This window comes from Mustelus asterias, chromosome 5 (assembly GCF_964213995.1).
Source record: "Mustelus asterias chromosome 5, sMusAst1.hap1.1, whole genome shotgun sequence".
Lineage (NCBI taxonomy): Eukaryota > Metazoa > Chordata > Chondrichthyes > Carcharhiniformes > Triakidae > Mustelus > Mustelus asterias.
In genome coordinates, this window is record NC_135805.1 from 79,908,362 (window position 1) to 79,925,046 (window position 16,685).

Consider the following 16,685-nt stretch of genomic DNA (forward strand, 5'->3'; position numbering starts at 1 on the left):
CTATGCTGCCAGCCTCTCGGGTGGAATGAGTCCCTGCCCCCCCACTTTCTGGCATGAATCTCTCTAAGGTGCTCTGTAAATGCCAGAGATTTGCTCAGCGAAGTATGCCCAAAAAGGGGCAGGAAATCCTTGCGTTTTCCTGCCCATTGGGCACTTAGTTCTTTTTTGTGAGGATCTCAGCCAATATGTCTTGAAATAATCTGGGCTAGAATGTTCAATCATCCATAGAAATGAGGTCGATTGTGAGCACATTTTGAAAATGGTTCTCATGGATGAAGGGTCAGTGCCTGACACCACCAGGAAGCACTGGTACTTACAAAGTGAGGGTTGGCAGAGGAGGGGAAGGGGAAGCTGAGAACACACTCCCTTCCAATAAATGTCCTGTTAAGCCCCTTGAGGAGCTCATTAATGGGTTGGGAAGGAGAAGAAGGTAATTTTCAATTCGCAAAGGTATCATTTCTTGACAACGCAATCACGAGATGATGCACTACCCACACATACGCAAACACAGTACCATTGCCTGAAACACAAACATGGAGTCTGCACATGCGCACAATTTACCTGGCTGTGTTGGCACGGCACACTTCAATTTGTAAACCACTTAATGAGAGCAAACGGCTGCATGCTAGTACACAGCTGTCAGGTTCAATTTGGGGAAAAATTAAATGCTTTTTGTGAAGATAAGTTTTTGCAACTAGGGTTTTTTCCTGCACTATCAGGCGCAGTGAGGTTCCTGGCCCTCTAAAGTCCTGCCTTTTCTCTTCTGCAGCTCAGTGGCAGGCTCTGCCATGGTTGTTGCCTGCCTCTAGTGATCATGCTCAGCAGGCAGCTGCCACCTCCAATTAAAACTTGACACTATGAGTTGGGCACCAAGCTTGCTCTCAGTCCAATTAGGGCATCTGTATTTGAAGATTACATTTAGTGAGCCACGCAGATGTGGCACAGTGTCAGTGGACCTGGAAATGATGTGGGCATTGGATTCATTGGATTCCTGATCCTGGATCAAAAATAAAGCCACTGTTGTCAACCTGGCAAAATTTGGACAGTGTTGAGACAATTTTCTCTAATGTAACTGAAATGGACCCTTTATAAAAAATGAAACTGATAGATTCAATCGAAACACAGATAGCAACTGAGCACACTGTGACTGAAGGCATTAATTTCCAGTGGAGTATATAACCCTGCTTCACATTGATTAAATAATGAAAGATCAGAGATCCAATTTTCATTATAGATAAGAAATAAGTTTGTTATATTTTGGTAAATTGCATGGTAAGCAATTGGTGATGCTATTTACGAGAAACTTCATCATATCAGAGAGGAGTATAAGATCATTGCTATCTTATCCATTACAGTAATAATGTTATCTGTTACGAGAAGACTATTAGTCATTTCTTTGCATTTCTTAAAGTAGTTGTTGAAAACAAATCATAAATTCTAGAAATATAGAGTAGGAGGGTATAGTTGTAGAGATGTAATAACATTACGGTGTGGATCTTTCATCCAAAACAAAGAAAGAACCCACGAGTTAACATTTCTGGCATGTATTCTTTGTTAAAAACAAAGGCAGAATGAATGGACCCTTTGATAAAGGTTCCTGGAACATTATCCTATTTGCTTGGAATACAGTAGCACAGTGGTTATGTTACTGGCCTACTAATCCAAAGCCCCGACCTAATGATCCACACATGTAAGTTCATATCCCATGGTGGCAACTGGGGAATTTAAATTCAGTTAATTAAATAAATCTGGGATTTTGTTTGAAAAGCTAGTGATGGTGATGATGAAATTATTATGTTGTCATGGAAACCTATTTGGTTCACTAAATGTCTTTCAGGAAAGAAATCTGCTGTCCTTACCACATAGAGCAAAATGGTTGAGTCTTAACCACCATCTAAACTGATTTAGCAACTGCTCAGTTGCACAGGGATGGGGAATAAGTGACCTACATACTGCCAATGAATTAAAAAAGAGTTATGTTTCATCTACATATGCTGTATGACCTAATGAGTATTATCAGCATTTTTTGCTTTTAGTTCAAATCTCCAACATCTGCAGCTTCCTGCTTTTAGCACTTATTACTCTTTGTTAATGTTCCTACAATATTTGGAATATACCTGCATAGCATTTGAAAATATAATTTTTGATGGGATTTCAACAGGAAAATAAGATTTTCATCTTATTTTTCAAGACTCATTAAATAATAAGCAAACCATACTGTAAAAAATGTTTGCAACGTGTACGCAATTGACAAGATTTATAATACAATCTCTGCAAAATAATGAGTACATAATTAGAAATCTATGGTTTCAATTTTTAAAAAGTTGTACTAAAATAATGGCTGATTTCCTCTCACACAGACCTTGTGTATCAAGTACACATAATTCTTAACTGCCCTTTGGCTTAGTTACAAGAGGGATGAGGGTGCTCTTGTTGTTGCTGTCAACTGCAATCCTCCAAAATTACTATTTCATGTTAATTTTATAGAAGACCAAGTAAATCTTATTGACAACTTCATGAAAAAAAAATGTCTGTGCATAAGGCTTTGTATTGTGAATGTTTTCTGATAACTAGCTTTTAGTCATTAGCAATTCTTTGTGGTGGTCCATTTGTTCATGCAAAGATATACTCTTTCCTATCCAACTCTCCCCAATTTGTCCATCATTTCCCCATTCCAGTTCAAAAGAGGAAACTGCCAAAGAAAGAAGGTGGTGAGAAATAGTACGTGGTAAGTTTTGTTCCTTAAACCTTCACGTCATGATTGACAATTTACTAATTAATTTCAGTATTTCACTTTCATTGCACCCTTAGTGTCAGGTGGAACAGGTTTGTTCTTTTGAAATCATATCTCGATTGCCTGTTTAATGACAGAACATTTCAAATCACCCATGCTTCCTTAGTTCTGTCCTACTGGCCAGCACAAGCTGTCAGGATTGAAGTAAGCTCAGACCTTACCAGGGAGTCAAACCACCTGTTTTGTGGGTCTGTTCTGATGCAGATTTTACCAGTGATGTCTTGTTCAGGTGTTCAGACTGTGGTGACGTGATCAACCATCCCTGAATTATCTCGTATCTCCACGCATTCGATTTCCTCTTTCCTTTCCACGCGTTTCTTTTTCTTGTGTCTTTTCTTGGATGGAGGAAAAAATGTTAGAAAGACGGGTAATATAACAAAACAATGTAGGAGTGTACAGGTGGCTGTGAGAAGTAAGCACTTAAACAGTGTGAAGGTCAAATTTGAAGGCACAAAAACCAGGGGCATCAACCCTAAAAGAAAACAAATATTACTCTGCAAGATGGCTGCTCCATTCCATTCTAAAGAGTTTTTGATACATTCAGTCCTGGTGCGTTCTTTTTCTAATACAAATGTAAAAAGCAGAGGTGTACAGTGGTCTATGGCATAGTTCAAAGAGTAGATAAGGCACAAGATTGAGATGCTGTCCATATCTACTTTCCATAGTGTCATCAATCCAACCACACCAAACTCCATTGATGTTACGCTAAGGATCACCCAAACATTACCCAATGCATTGATAACCAAAAAAACAGTCAACAGTAGAATGATCAAGACGCTTACACTGGAGTTCAGGATGGGGGAAGTGATGGAGGAGCTATATCGATCCATGAAAACAAAGGTCGGATTGAACACTATATATTTTATCCTCGAAATGAGGGAGTGTTTCCGTAATGTTTCCAGTAAATCAATCATTTCTTCATGTATATTCTCTGCAGTTCTAGCCACCATGTACACCCGGGAGGCTATGATGTCTACTTCCTCAGATGTCTTTGAAAAAATGATATCGTCCATGTAGTTTTGAAACTCCGGTTGCTTTAGAAATGAATTAGCCAGAATGTTGATAAAATCACTTTTGGTTAGTACTGTAACATTCAGTTTTTTCAAATACTGTAAATAATGCTCAATCCATGATATTCTGATGAAACCCCTGCTGATTACTCGCAAGTCTTCCTGTATTGTTAGATTCCAATATTCTATTGGCTCATAAATATAAAAACCTATGACCGGGCTGTAGTTGCTGAAGTATTTTTGCTGCGTTATTGTAAAGGAAACACTTTGTGAGTCACTTGCAAGCAAATTAATGAGATTTGATCCATTACTGATTTGTAAACATCCCATGAAGGAAAATGACACATAAATCAGGTACAGTAACACAACAAAAGGCTTGACATATGTATTAATAATCCATTCAGTGTAGTGCTCTCTCAAAAAACGCTGAAGGAAATGTTTTTGATATGGATCACACTCATGAGAACCAGACTGCTGAAATCCATCGTTCATCATAGTTTTAAACCAGACTGGCCTCGAAGCCAGGTATTCAGGTGAAGGAATTCGACAGCAAAAGATACTGTGGTAGCGGTTTTGTTCCAGTTGCCCAGCAAAGACCAAGCACGAGCCATAAAAGGAAACAACATAGAAATAGTTTACTAGGACAGTGACACACATGTTCTGACAGAAGATTTTAACAGACTCAACATTTGTGAATGGGCTGGCACCCATACCGAAGGTAATGATATAGAGGGAGCTCGTCATAGTGTAGGACACCATTGCATCAGAATATGCAGCTGCTATTCTTTCCTTAAATGGCTGATCTTCTTTTGTTCTACGCCATCCAGCTAGTAGCTCAAATATTCCTTTAGTTCCATGACCTTACAGAAAGTAGAATAAGTAATGTTAGCACATGAAAATTCAGTGTGTATAAGCATTTCTACTGATGTCATAAACGTTAGTGTCACGTGGTTAACTTAGTGTTTCATGTCAGTACATGTATTATCAAGATTTGGCCAGGAATAACTATCAACACAAAAAAAACTCATCCTTCCATATCATTTTAGGGTAATATGTGTACAAAGTGAATTGCTTATTTTGTGGTACCATGTGGAAAGATATGGTGGGGAACACCTTTGTTTTCAACTGAATCAATAGAATGTGCAGATTCATTATCAGCAAAACAGGGAAAAACTTAAAGACAATTGTCTCAGCCCAGGACTTTGTGAAGGTAAACTTCTCATATCCATGGGTAACACATAATAGTTATCATATCTTTATCTGCACAAAATTACAAGGAACATTTAATAAACTTGAGCTTCCAATACAGACTACACATATCTGGATTGCATCGTGGAAATTTACAGATTGGGAAGGTTCGTTCATTCTACTGGTTGGGATGTCCTGTGGGGACTATTGATGTCCTCACCAAAGCTCCTGATTATTAATCCCAGTATCATTCATATATTTATTGTGACAAACTCTCTCCATCTATAACACATTAAGAATGGTGAGGGGTGAGAGAATCCCCAGTATACTGCGCCTATAGACAATGCTGTCAATGTAATGTTATGATACGACAGGGTACCAATTGCATCATAATACCTTGAGTGAATGGTCATGCTCAGCAGAGAATGTGGAAGGATTTGAAGTCAAGAAATGTCACCAGAGGTTGTTTTTTATTGGAAAAGAAAGCAATAGATTCCAGTCTTTGAAATTTATAGAGGAAACATTTACCTGCTACCCCTCTACTGAGCAAATTAACATTTCCTAAATCCCCCACTGAAAAAGCTTTTGGCTTCATTGCCCTGTCACTGAGCTACTGCTTTCCCTCGCTAAACCCTCCCTCCCCAGAAAGTTTGTTCTGTGCTGAGCAAATTTGTGACCACCAGCTCACCCCATTGAGTATCTTTCTGCCCCTTGCTGTGCAAGTTAAAAGCCACTGAAGAAATGGGCAAAATACATTTTAAAAGATATATTCCAGCTTCTTTATATCCCCCCTTTCTTTTCCTACCTGTCACCAGCACCCCACCCCCCCAACACCCCCCCCAACCCGCCCCCCCCCCCCCCCCCCCCCCCCCCCACCCCCCGCCCTCTCTGAGTGCAATTGGTTGAGATGCATAGAATCCCTCTACAGTGCAGAAGGAGGCCATTCAGCCCATCGAGCCTGCACCGACCACAATCCCGCCCAGGCTCTATTCCCGTAACCCCCACATATTTACCCTGTTAATCCACCTGACACTAGGATCAATTTAGCATGGCCAATCAACTTAACCTGCACATCTTTGGACAGTGGGAGGAAACTGGAGCCCCGAAGGAAACACACAACAGACATGGGAGAATGTGCAAATTCCACACAGACAGTGACTCGAGGCTGGAATTGAATCCAGGTCCCTGGCACTGTGAGGCAGCAGTGCCACCTCCCCCTCTGTATGTTTACATTTTTCCATTTCCACCCTCCTGTCTTTTTCTCCTTCTCATCCACCTCTCCTCTACATTGGTTCTCCCTCGTCAGATTATTTGGACTGGGAGTTCCTCACAAGATTTAAGGTAGAAATGGATAAGATAGAACAGGCAGTAAGACCAATAGCAAGGTTCAATGTTATCTTAAAATATAGAGTTGAGCCATGTTATGATGATGACTGGAGACAGTTGGAAGAGAAAGGAGCAAAGATTTGAATATCAATGGGAAAAGTTTGGTTAGGAAATTCAGAAAAAGAGGTTATAAAATGTGTAATTTGAAGTAAAAGATCTCACTCACATCAGCTGCACATAATATCTGGGATCAGAAGGCTCTGTAATGTAATTACAGAAATGTATTGCAGAAGATTGAGATGCTGTCCACTACTTTCCATAGTGTCATCAATCCAACCATACCAAGCTCCATTGATGTAACGTTAAGTATTGCCAAACATTAATCAATCAATCTTAAAATCAACCTGGGCATTTTTATTAAATATGTCTTACTGGAATGGCAGCGTCTCTATAACAGATCAAAACAACAGCGAGGATGGACAAAAGGGAATTCCCATTAGAAATGTTTATGCAGCATTTTTTGAAAGTATGCAACTCTATTAGACAGAATTTCAAACTGTTATTGCCATAACTGCCTAATTAATGAAATTCTGGAGATATTGCTCATGCATCTTTCCCTAACGACAATACCAAAACTTGTAATTGTAATAAGTACTTAGTCAAGCATTTAATAAACTGTCTGTACAACAATGGACAAAACTTGTATGACATGACAAGTTACTCCTCCTGCAGAGACCCTTACTAAAACAATGGCAATTGATACATCCTGCGAGCCACAACATTATACATCTCAGGAGCCACAAATCTGGTGCTGGGGCCTAAAAGTTCAACACAGTTTTTTGGTGCAACTTCATCTTTTGGTGGCAGTAAAGTGGGACAGAAGACAGGTTAGGCTGACTTTCTGTCTCAAAATTGATCCACTTGAATTCTCCATCCAGCAATGCACTTGCCAGGTGCAGACTGAACTCATTTAGTGATTTTGTAACGAAGCCAGCAGTGCTGCAGCTCCATGATTTATAATTTGGCACTTGCAACAGATTCCAGATGAATTAGACCCAGAATTCTAAGGTGCAGTATTCCCCTTGGTCAGATAAGTGTCGAGTTTGTCAGAGGAGAAACCGGACTCCTACCTGCCACTTACTGCATGAGAACTTGTAGCAATATAATGCTCTTTCTGTGGCAATAAAGGTGACCACTGTAATCAGCATTTATGGCAAAAGCTTATTCGGGCAGCTTTTGGAATTTCAGAAGTACAGCTATGCTTTTGACTGTTTACGGACACACCTTATAAAGTTGAGAGTTGAGAAATTTATCACTATTGGCATCATAGTAAGATAGGACCATGCATGTTAACAGGAATGCTGGTTTTCCCAAGATCCAGGGTACAATAGATGATTTCTACGTTGTTTTGTGAACTCATATGGCGATCTCCTCAACTTCCTCAACAGATAGGGGTTCCTCTCCCACGAATGCACAAGTCACATGTGATCTCACGTCAGTGAAAGTTACGCTGCAAGTTGTTGCAATGTTCTCATCAATTTCTCCAGAGAAGAAATTTATGTTACTGAATAGCTTGTGGGTGATATTGTAGTGATCAGTTCCGACACAGGGCCATCAGGATCACCGAGCTGAAACACTAACTCTATGGGATGATTTTGAGCCCGCACTCTCCATGGAGGGAATGGTGGCATGTGCTCTAAATCTGGAGAGTGAGATTCACGCCAGCGAATTTCTGAGTTCCGATCTCACCAGCCCTTTACCGGCAGTGTGGTGTGAAACACACTGCGGGACCTCAGAAAGCTCATTTGAATATATTAGCATGTCATTAGCGAGCACTCTCTCTTAGACCTCCCCCGCCTCACCGGTTATTCAGAGGTGCTTTCATGCCGACACCATTTACAAGAGGTTCACCTCGATGTGAACCTGTCGTGGAGGTCTCCCCGGGGGCGTAAAGGTAAGTATAGCCCCCGGGGGAGAGGGACATGACCAGGCAGTGGCCTGGCAATGCCCCCTGGCACAGGTTGGCACTGCCAGGTTGGCACCATGCCCATCGGTGTGAACGGCCAGAGATTTCTGGTCAAAGTCTTTTGACCAGATAATTGAAATGCTCAAGATCATTTTAAACCCCGGTCATCATATTGAGGTATAAATTTTATACTGCAGTCCAGAAGCCATCTCTGGTTTAGGGCAGCACGGTGGCACAGTGGTTGCCTCACAGCACCAGGGACCCGGGTTCAATTCTGGCTTCAGGTGACTGTGTGGAGTTTGCATATTCTCCCAGTATCTGCGTGGGTTTCCTCCGGGTGCTCCAGTTTCCTCCCACAGCCCAAAGCTGAGCGGGGTAGGTTGATTGGCCATGGTAAATTGCCCCTTAGTGTTGGGGGATTTGCAGGATAAATTCATGGGGTTAAGGGGATAGGGCCTGGGTTGGACACGGGCCAAATGGCCACCTTCTACACTGTAGGGATTCTATGATGTTTTCATGGCGAGATTCGAAGGGTTAGCAGAGCACTGCAAATTCAGCCCAGCTTGGCAGATACGTTAAGAGACCACTTGCTCTGTGGAAGCAACAGCCTCACAATACAGAAGCTGGCTGAGACTAAATTCTCTGTAGAAAAAGCCATAGAGATGGCCCAAGCAACTGAATGTGCCGAGCAGGGTGTAAATGAACTACGAGGCATGCTCAATGAGGTGAACTGTTTGTTGCAGGAAATTGCTGCTGCAGGGAACAGCCCGAGTGAGGGCGCAGCAGAGCCCGAAAGGGGTAGTATAGCACCGGGGGAGAAAGCTTGTTTTCGATGTGGGGAAGAGCACTCCCAAGAAACATGCTGGTGCAAGAATTATGTATGTCTCTGTTGTAAAAGTTAGGATCATTTACTTGAAGCTACAATGAGTCGCCTTTGACTATACTACAGTACCCTGTTCCCTCTATGCTTTCAAATATCCAAGACTGCCACCTGATCGGACCTTTATCACCCAGCGGCCATACCCTGGTTTGACTTGGTGGCTAAAAGCTTGTTGGAATAGTTGAATGACATTGTAAACGCATCACTTCTGTCACAAAGATAGTGAACATTCACAGCACCATATGCCAAGTGTAGTTGCCCATCAATGGCACATTCAGTGAGAGGTAACCATTGTCTTTGTGGCACACCACAATGTTAATATACAGCATCCACAAAGCCATGTGCTCAGCCATTAACACTCTGCATATTGGGGAAGTTTGCTATCTTGACTACTTCCCTATGTTTGGCGAGAAGACAATGAAGTCCTCTTTCTTAGTACAAAGAGCCTCTGTCACCTCTCTGATGCAGTGGACATGAACTCAGAAATGTCTGATATTTTGCCTGCTCCAGCCTGGAAGGACCACAACATGAAGAAATTCAGGGCAATGGTCACCTTCATGACCACTGGCAGTGCCATCCTTGCCCATTCTGAGACTGCAGGTCTGGTTCCAAGAGGTAGTAGAGTGCTATGACTACCCCTTCATAAAGCACAAACATTGAACACACTGCTTCTTCCTTAGGTGTATATAAGAGAAGTGCTTCTGGAAGATGGCGGGTTGATAAGGCCTCTGGCTGACAGCCCTTCTCCTTCTCCTTGCCCTTCCAGCATGAGGGGCTTGTCCATCCATTTATGGCCTCTGCAACATCCTTCTTATGTTGCAGCCAAGGGTGTCTGCCATCCATTTCCATGAACCAAGCAGTGTGCTCAGTGTAGAATAAAGGGTTTACATCAGAAGCACATGAAGCTGATGTTATAATGATGTGCTTAACAGATTATTTTCTTTATTCTTTCATAGAATGTGGGTATCACTGTTGCCCATCCCGAATTGCCCTTGAACTGAATGGCTTGCCTGGCAATTTCAGAGGGCAGTTAAGAGTCCACCATATTGCTGTGGGCCTGGAGTAGGCCAGACCAGATAAGGACAACAGATTTCCTTCCCCAAAAAGGCATTAGTAAAATAGATGGTCCTTTAAGACAATCAATGTTAATTTCATGGTTGCCATTACTGCATCTAGCCTTATATTGCAGATTTATTAATTGAATTCAAATTCTACCTGATGCCATGGTGGGATTTGAACCCATGTACCCAGAACATTAGCAAGGGTCTCAGGATTACTAATCCACTACACCAATGTCCCCTCTGGAGGGAGGAGAAGTTCTAACCTGATGCAGAGGTCCTAATATGCACATTGTAGTGGAGTGGCGAGAATCCAGGAGAGAAAACCCAGCTGTGCAGCTGGAGAGGTAGATGCCAGTTATCACGTGGAAACTGACAAAATATAAGAAGATTCTGCCTTCATTACCAATGCTGTGGAGCGCAATTTTGCATCCTAAATGTTTTATTAAGGCGTGCTCACTTTCCTTAGAAAAAACATAGAGTATTCTATCAGCCAGCAGGCCTTCATATTTCATGGTCTTTTAGCTTAGTTCCATGTAACCACTCCATCAGCACTGTAATATGCTTCTTGCATGTCTGTCCATATTTGCATAGCAAAATAATGGAAATACCTATAGATTCATTCTACACAAAATCTACCACTCGGTACGTTTGTTTGATAGATTACAAAAACCACAATCGCTTGGTATAACTCATTTAGTATAAGGCTTGATCAATAAATGGCGATAAAAGTTAAATCTTTTGCCTGTACAAAATTGCAGCCGTAATTTAACCAGGCTTTGTTTTAATTTAGATAAATGCCAATAAACGAATGGTGAATTTCTTTATTGTCCCACACCATCCCTCATGGAATGGTTGTTATGTGACAAAGTATCCCATATATTAATCATGTATATGAAGCTACTGACAAATGTGAGGGCCGTCAGCATTTTAGGCACACTTAGTCTGGCAGCATCTCAAGTACTGCAGTGCAGGAGGATGCCTGACAATTCCTTGTATAGCGACTGGGTAAATTCCCAATTAAGTTTGGCCCATAAAAGAGCACACTGTGCTCCCACTGCCAGTATTTTCTCACCAAGATTTTGTTGATCAACAAATGAGGTTGAGTGCAAATGATCTCAAATATTTTAAAATAGCTGCCTACGGATATTACCGGCACTCAGAGCTAGAGTGTTTTAACTCTATCAGCTGTCACATAAGAGCTTTCACATTAGTGGCTATGTGCTTGCATTTCATTTAAATTCATCCCTTGAGCCAAGACTAGATGACAGATGGCTCCCGAATTTTCTCTTACTTGTCACAACCCCGATCTCAATAGTGCAAAGTAATTGCGCTATCGAGATCAGAGCTGTGTCAAGTAAGCAGTTTCGAGTTTGACTGCACACAGACATTTCCGTGTTAAAGAGGCTTTCCCCGAGAAGATCAACCCAACTTCACTGGAAAAAGATGGGCAGAGTTTAATTATGCCCTCGAGAGTGGACTGGGAGTGTGAGCTGCGGGGGGGAGGGGGGGCTATTCCAGTATTGGGAGGGAAGACAGGGTGTAGTACCTGTCACCTTTCTGACTCCTACCAATTTAGTCAGGGGTGAGAAATGATGTGGAGATGCCGGCTTTGGACTGGAGTGGGCGCAGTAAGAAGTCTCACAACACCAGGTTAAAGTCCAACAGGTTTATTTGGAATCACCAGCATTAGTTGCCCATCCCTAATTGCCTTTGAGAAGATGGTGGTGAGCTGCTTTCTTGAACTGCTGCAGTCTATTTGCAGACTCCTTCCTGAATGCAATGTGCTTGACTGTTTAATGACTTGGTTAACCCTACTGTACCCAAGAAAACATCTAAGGCAGTGCTGCATTTCCTGGAGCAGCACCTGCAATGCAGCATTTGGAAAGGGAGGTGTTCTGGAATGTTCTTCAGTCACCTGCTTACCAAAATCTCCTGGGCAGTGCTCTGTTCATTGCCCATAAAGAAGTACAAACTCTTTAACCAATGGTCACAGATTTTTAAAAACAGAAGCGGCTTGCAATGTCAAAATTCCTGCTGTCAGCAATTTCCTACTGGGAAGTTCAATTTAGGTAACAGTTCGCTATAAATATTTAATTAGGCCAAACTGCAAGATCAATGCTTGCCTCTTCCAGAATAAACAGTCAGTCGGACAAGTTATCCGACATGAAAAGACAGTGGAAACAGTATTCATAGGCATAGTGTCACTAGGGCTAGTGCTTCATAAACATTGCTCCCTCCTGGGCATTGTGCTGACAACTGTTTTTGGTATAACCTCTTGAGAATGGTGCCCATGTCAGAATCCCCTGCATGCATTGGAAGCAACAGAATGTGTGCTATCCCAACATCACACACCCCTCCTGACTGAAGTGACAGTCTGAATTTGAACTACACAGATTGAATGCATTTGCATGTCTCTCCTCAAAGATCAAACATCAAACTGCAAGATGGACACAGCAGTAGTGCTCCTTAAAGGAAGAGGTGCCCAACTTGCAGGTGAAGTGATTTTTTAGAACTTTTGCTATTGCAAAGTTTCTGGAGGTTTAGTGGAGTGTTCTTGGAAGTGTGCTGTTGAGATTTTAGATTTGACAGGGATTGTTGCTACATGCTCACAGGAAGAGTATGGAATAACTTGTCCATTTTAGCTGTTGGCTTTCCCTCGATTCTACCCTAGTTTCTGTCAACGGTCTTCATGTGACTAAATTAACCACTTCCCACCTGCAGATCTTTGGGGACATCAGGCAGGATGCACCATGAGGTAGTGGGATCCAGAGTACAGGATTCGCTTCCTTTTCTTTCCTTTTCTGCTGGCGCTGTGCTTCATCAATACGATGTTGTGACTCAATGGACAATGCGGCTTGATGGACAAATCATCATCATTTTGAATGATTGGTAGCAAGCTCCTCCCAGCCATTAATATCAATGCTGTTTTAGAACCATAGAACCATAGAACATTACAGCTCAGAAACAGGCCTTTTGGCCCTTCTTGTCTGTGGAGTGTCTTTGGAGTGTCTTTGGAGTGTCTGTGGCGTGTCTTTGGAGTGTCTTTGAAGCATTTTCTTTTCTCCTGTCTGGAATGCTCGCCATTGAGAGGTGTGAAAACAGAACCTGGTGGGGGGAGGTATTTTTTGGACTCCCAGACACAGTCCAGTCCATCATGATTGGTCTTGCATGATTTGAATGCTTGTGCAGCTGGCTTCAAGAAGGACATTATCAAACTGTCCACACAAATGCTGTGACAGGTAATGGGGACCGCAATGCCTCTGTGTCTGCAGCAAGGCAGGGAGATAGAGCAGAATCTGTGGACAGATAAAACACTGCACAATGCCTTCTGCCACCTTGGAGCCAGACTCCTCCATCCTCCTTGACCGTGTCAGGAAGTTGTCTGGCAGATGTGGGCGGCACGGTAGCACAGTGGTTAGCACTGCTGCTTCACAGCTCCAGGGCCCCGGGTTCGATTTCCGGCTCGGGTCACTGTCTGTGTGGAGTTTGCACATTCTCCTCGTGTCTGCGTGGGTTTCCTCCGGGTGCTCCGGTTTCCTCCCACAGTCCAAAGATGTGCGGGTTAGGTTGATTGGCCAGGTTAAAAATTGCCCCTTAGAGTCCTAAGATGCGCAAGTGAGAGGGATTAGCAGGTAAATATGTGGGGGTAGGGCCTGGGTGGGATTGTGGTCGGTGCAGACTCGATGGGCCGAATGGCCTCCTTCTGCACTGTAGGGTTTCTATGATTCTATTCTATGATTCAGACCAGCCAATGAACCAGCGTTCCTGTCCGTGTCAATGAATATCTTCCTCTGAGTCCCCAGTAGTATACCTCATTCTTAGGCAATATCCTCTGGAGGACTGAAAAATGAACCATCCTTTACCCAGCCTGGTAAGAGCCCACTTGTGCTCACAGATTCACAACTTTAGACTAGCTTCCAAGGTACAAGCAATGCCAGTATCTGAGCCAGTGGCTGTGAGTGTCAGATCAAGTGACAGGGTTCTGGTGTTGCTCTTTCTCTCTCTCATTCCCCTGGGGCTGTTGTTGCTGGGCAGGAAGCAGTCCTTGGGTTCCTGAAAGCAGAATATTGGAAGGAAGCAAAAACATAAAATGGTGGAGAAACTCAGCAGCTCTGACAGCATTTCTGGAGAGGCAATAGAGCCAACATTTTGATTTTGGATGACCTGACCCTGAAATGTTGCTTTACTGGGAGCCAATGTAGGTCAATGAGCACGGGGATGATAGGGGAACGGGGCTTGGTGCGAGTTAAGATAATGACAGCAAAGATAACTTCAGGTTTACGCAAGGTCAGAGATTTATTAAAACATTTGTGGTACTGACTTATCCATGTACAGTAAGTAAGTAAGGACTGTTCCTTTATTTTTTAGGAACTAAAAATCCCTAAATCACACATACTTCAGTAATCCTCCATGGCAGTTGGTGGAATTTGAATTCAATTAAAAATATCTGGAATTAAAAGTCTATTGATGACCATGAAACCATTGTCAATTATCGGAAAAACCCATCTGGTTCACTAATGTCCTTTAGGGAAGGAAGTCGGCTGTCCTTACCTAGTCTGGTCTACATGTGACTCCAGAGCCACAGCAATGTGGTTGACTCAACTGCCCTCCAAGGGCAACTAGGGATGGGTAATAAATGCTGGCCCAGCCAGTGACGCCCATGTCCCATGAATGAATAAAAAAATAGAACTCAAACACACTTCTTTCCAGATGTTTATGCACTGTTCCTCTTCTACAACCAAACAATTCCTTGTAACAGTGTAATCTTCAGCTCACTGTTAGCAATGCAGAAGGAGATCTATTATTGTTAATATTTTTTCAAATTAATTCAGAATGGTTTTCTCCCTGAGAAGATAGATAGATGGTTGTTTCTTTTTACTTTCTATTGATGGTACTCTGTCACTGTTTCAGTTAAAAGACTGCAGTGTTAATATTTATTGCTTTCACATTTTCTCCACACCAGCCCAATCTGTAACACAGTAAACTGACCTGAGCTAAAACCAATGCCCTTTTTACTTCAATGTTGCAATAGACCGAGTTTTTATTACTCTTGGAGAACTAAAGATTAGAATGACATATTTAGTGATGGTGAGGCACAGGGGATTGAGAAGGGATGTTAAAGAAGTGTTAAGGGGTTTGATTCAATTGAGCAAAGATTTATTTTTACTTTGTTATGATCATAGCCACCCTTAATTATAGAATTTCTTATAGGAAAATCATTCAATGTAGTTTTATATTCTGAGATTGTTTTGAATAAAATCTTTGACTTCTGTTGTTCATGGTTACAGACTGATGAAATAACCACTCCAATCATGCATCTTTCTGTGAGACATAGTTTTTGTGAAATAAGCTGTCAGCAGAACTATTTCTCAATAGTTGCAGTGCCAGATTCCCTTAGGTACAGTGCAAGATGATTAATTATGTCGGTATTCATGTTGTTCACTTACAGTTCCCTAGATCACAGAGAAAAACTCTTCCCCTAGTTGTCCAACTGCACTCCATGTTATTAGAAGATTATTTTGTGTCAAACGAATGAATTTTTATTCCTCATAGCTTATAAGCCTTATCCAATACACATGCAACTATTCTTCACTTACAGGTTGGACTTCATACACAATCTGTACTCACAGCTACTACTGCAATCACCACTGGCTTCTGAATTAAAGACTATCCAATCTGATATTTCAAATATCCACTAAATGTTGACAATGCCCAGTGCAATTCATCATTACCTCTGACAACAGAAATTGAGTGAATTCCTTTTGGTAGTTGAATGTACCTTATGTTATAGCACCAAGACACACTGATTTGATTCTTGGGCTGAGGTTTTGTCAACTGTGTATCATTCCTGATGTTGTAACCGAGTGTGCATCACAGCGAGCCCACACGAAGGAAGGAGAAAAATAAAGACTATAGAGATGAGAGCCAACTTGAACGAAGAGCGCAATAAACAAACCGCCATCTATCACTACAAATGAGGGATCGACAAAGAGCAATTCAATACCGAAGAATGGATAAAGAAGATGAAAAGTCTCCCAGACACCAGGACAACCTGTCATTCAACAAGGCTTTCCTCCAGCGACAGAGCCTACCACTCCTCCAACAGTAGTGAGAAAAAGAACTGGAAAGGTTTTAAGGCATCCAATCTGTCTGAGCCTATGAACTCAGAGACTTGAGGAGAGGAGATAGGGTAGTAGTAATGATATAAATAAATGAGGTAAACAGGGATAACTTGTAAATATATTGGATAAAGACCTTGGGGGAGGTGTAGTCTAAGGGTCTGACTCATAAAGGGTTAACGTGGGGCTGAGCACAGCACCACCAACACATGATGTAAGAGATCACATGATATGCACTTAGGAGTCAGTTTAGTATTGGATAAAGTCGTGTGTAGAAGCAAGTGTGGAAAAAGCTCCCATCTTGGACCTTTACCATACTTATGTATATAGTTTCTAGCAGT

The 16,685-nt window shown here is 42.0% G+C and overlaps 1 protein-coding gene across 1 annotated transcript in view; it reads right to left on the reverse strand.

The window, feature by feature from the left end:
• Positions 1-3,027: 3,027 nt before the first annotated feature.
• ptchd4 (patched domain containing 4) overlaps positions 3,028-16,685 on the reverse strand; it is an 89,523-nt gene continuing 75,865 nt past the window's right edge. The window contains exon 3 of the mRNA XM_078213731.1: positions 3,028-4,664. Coding sequence (XP_078069857.1) covers positions 3,028-4,664 — 1,637 coding nt within the window. The remainder of the gene's footprint in view (positions 4,665-16,685) is intronic.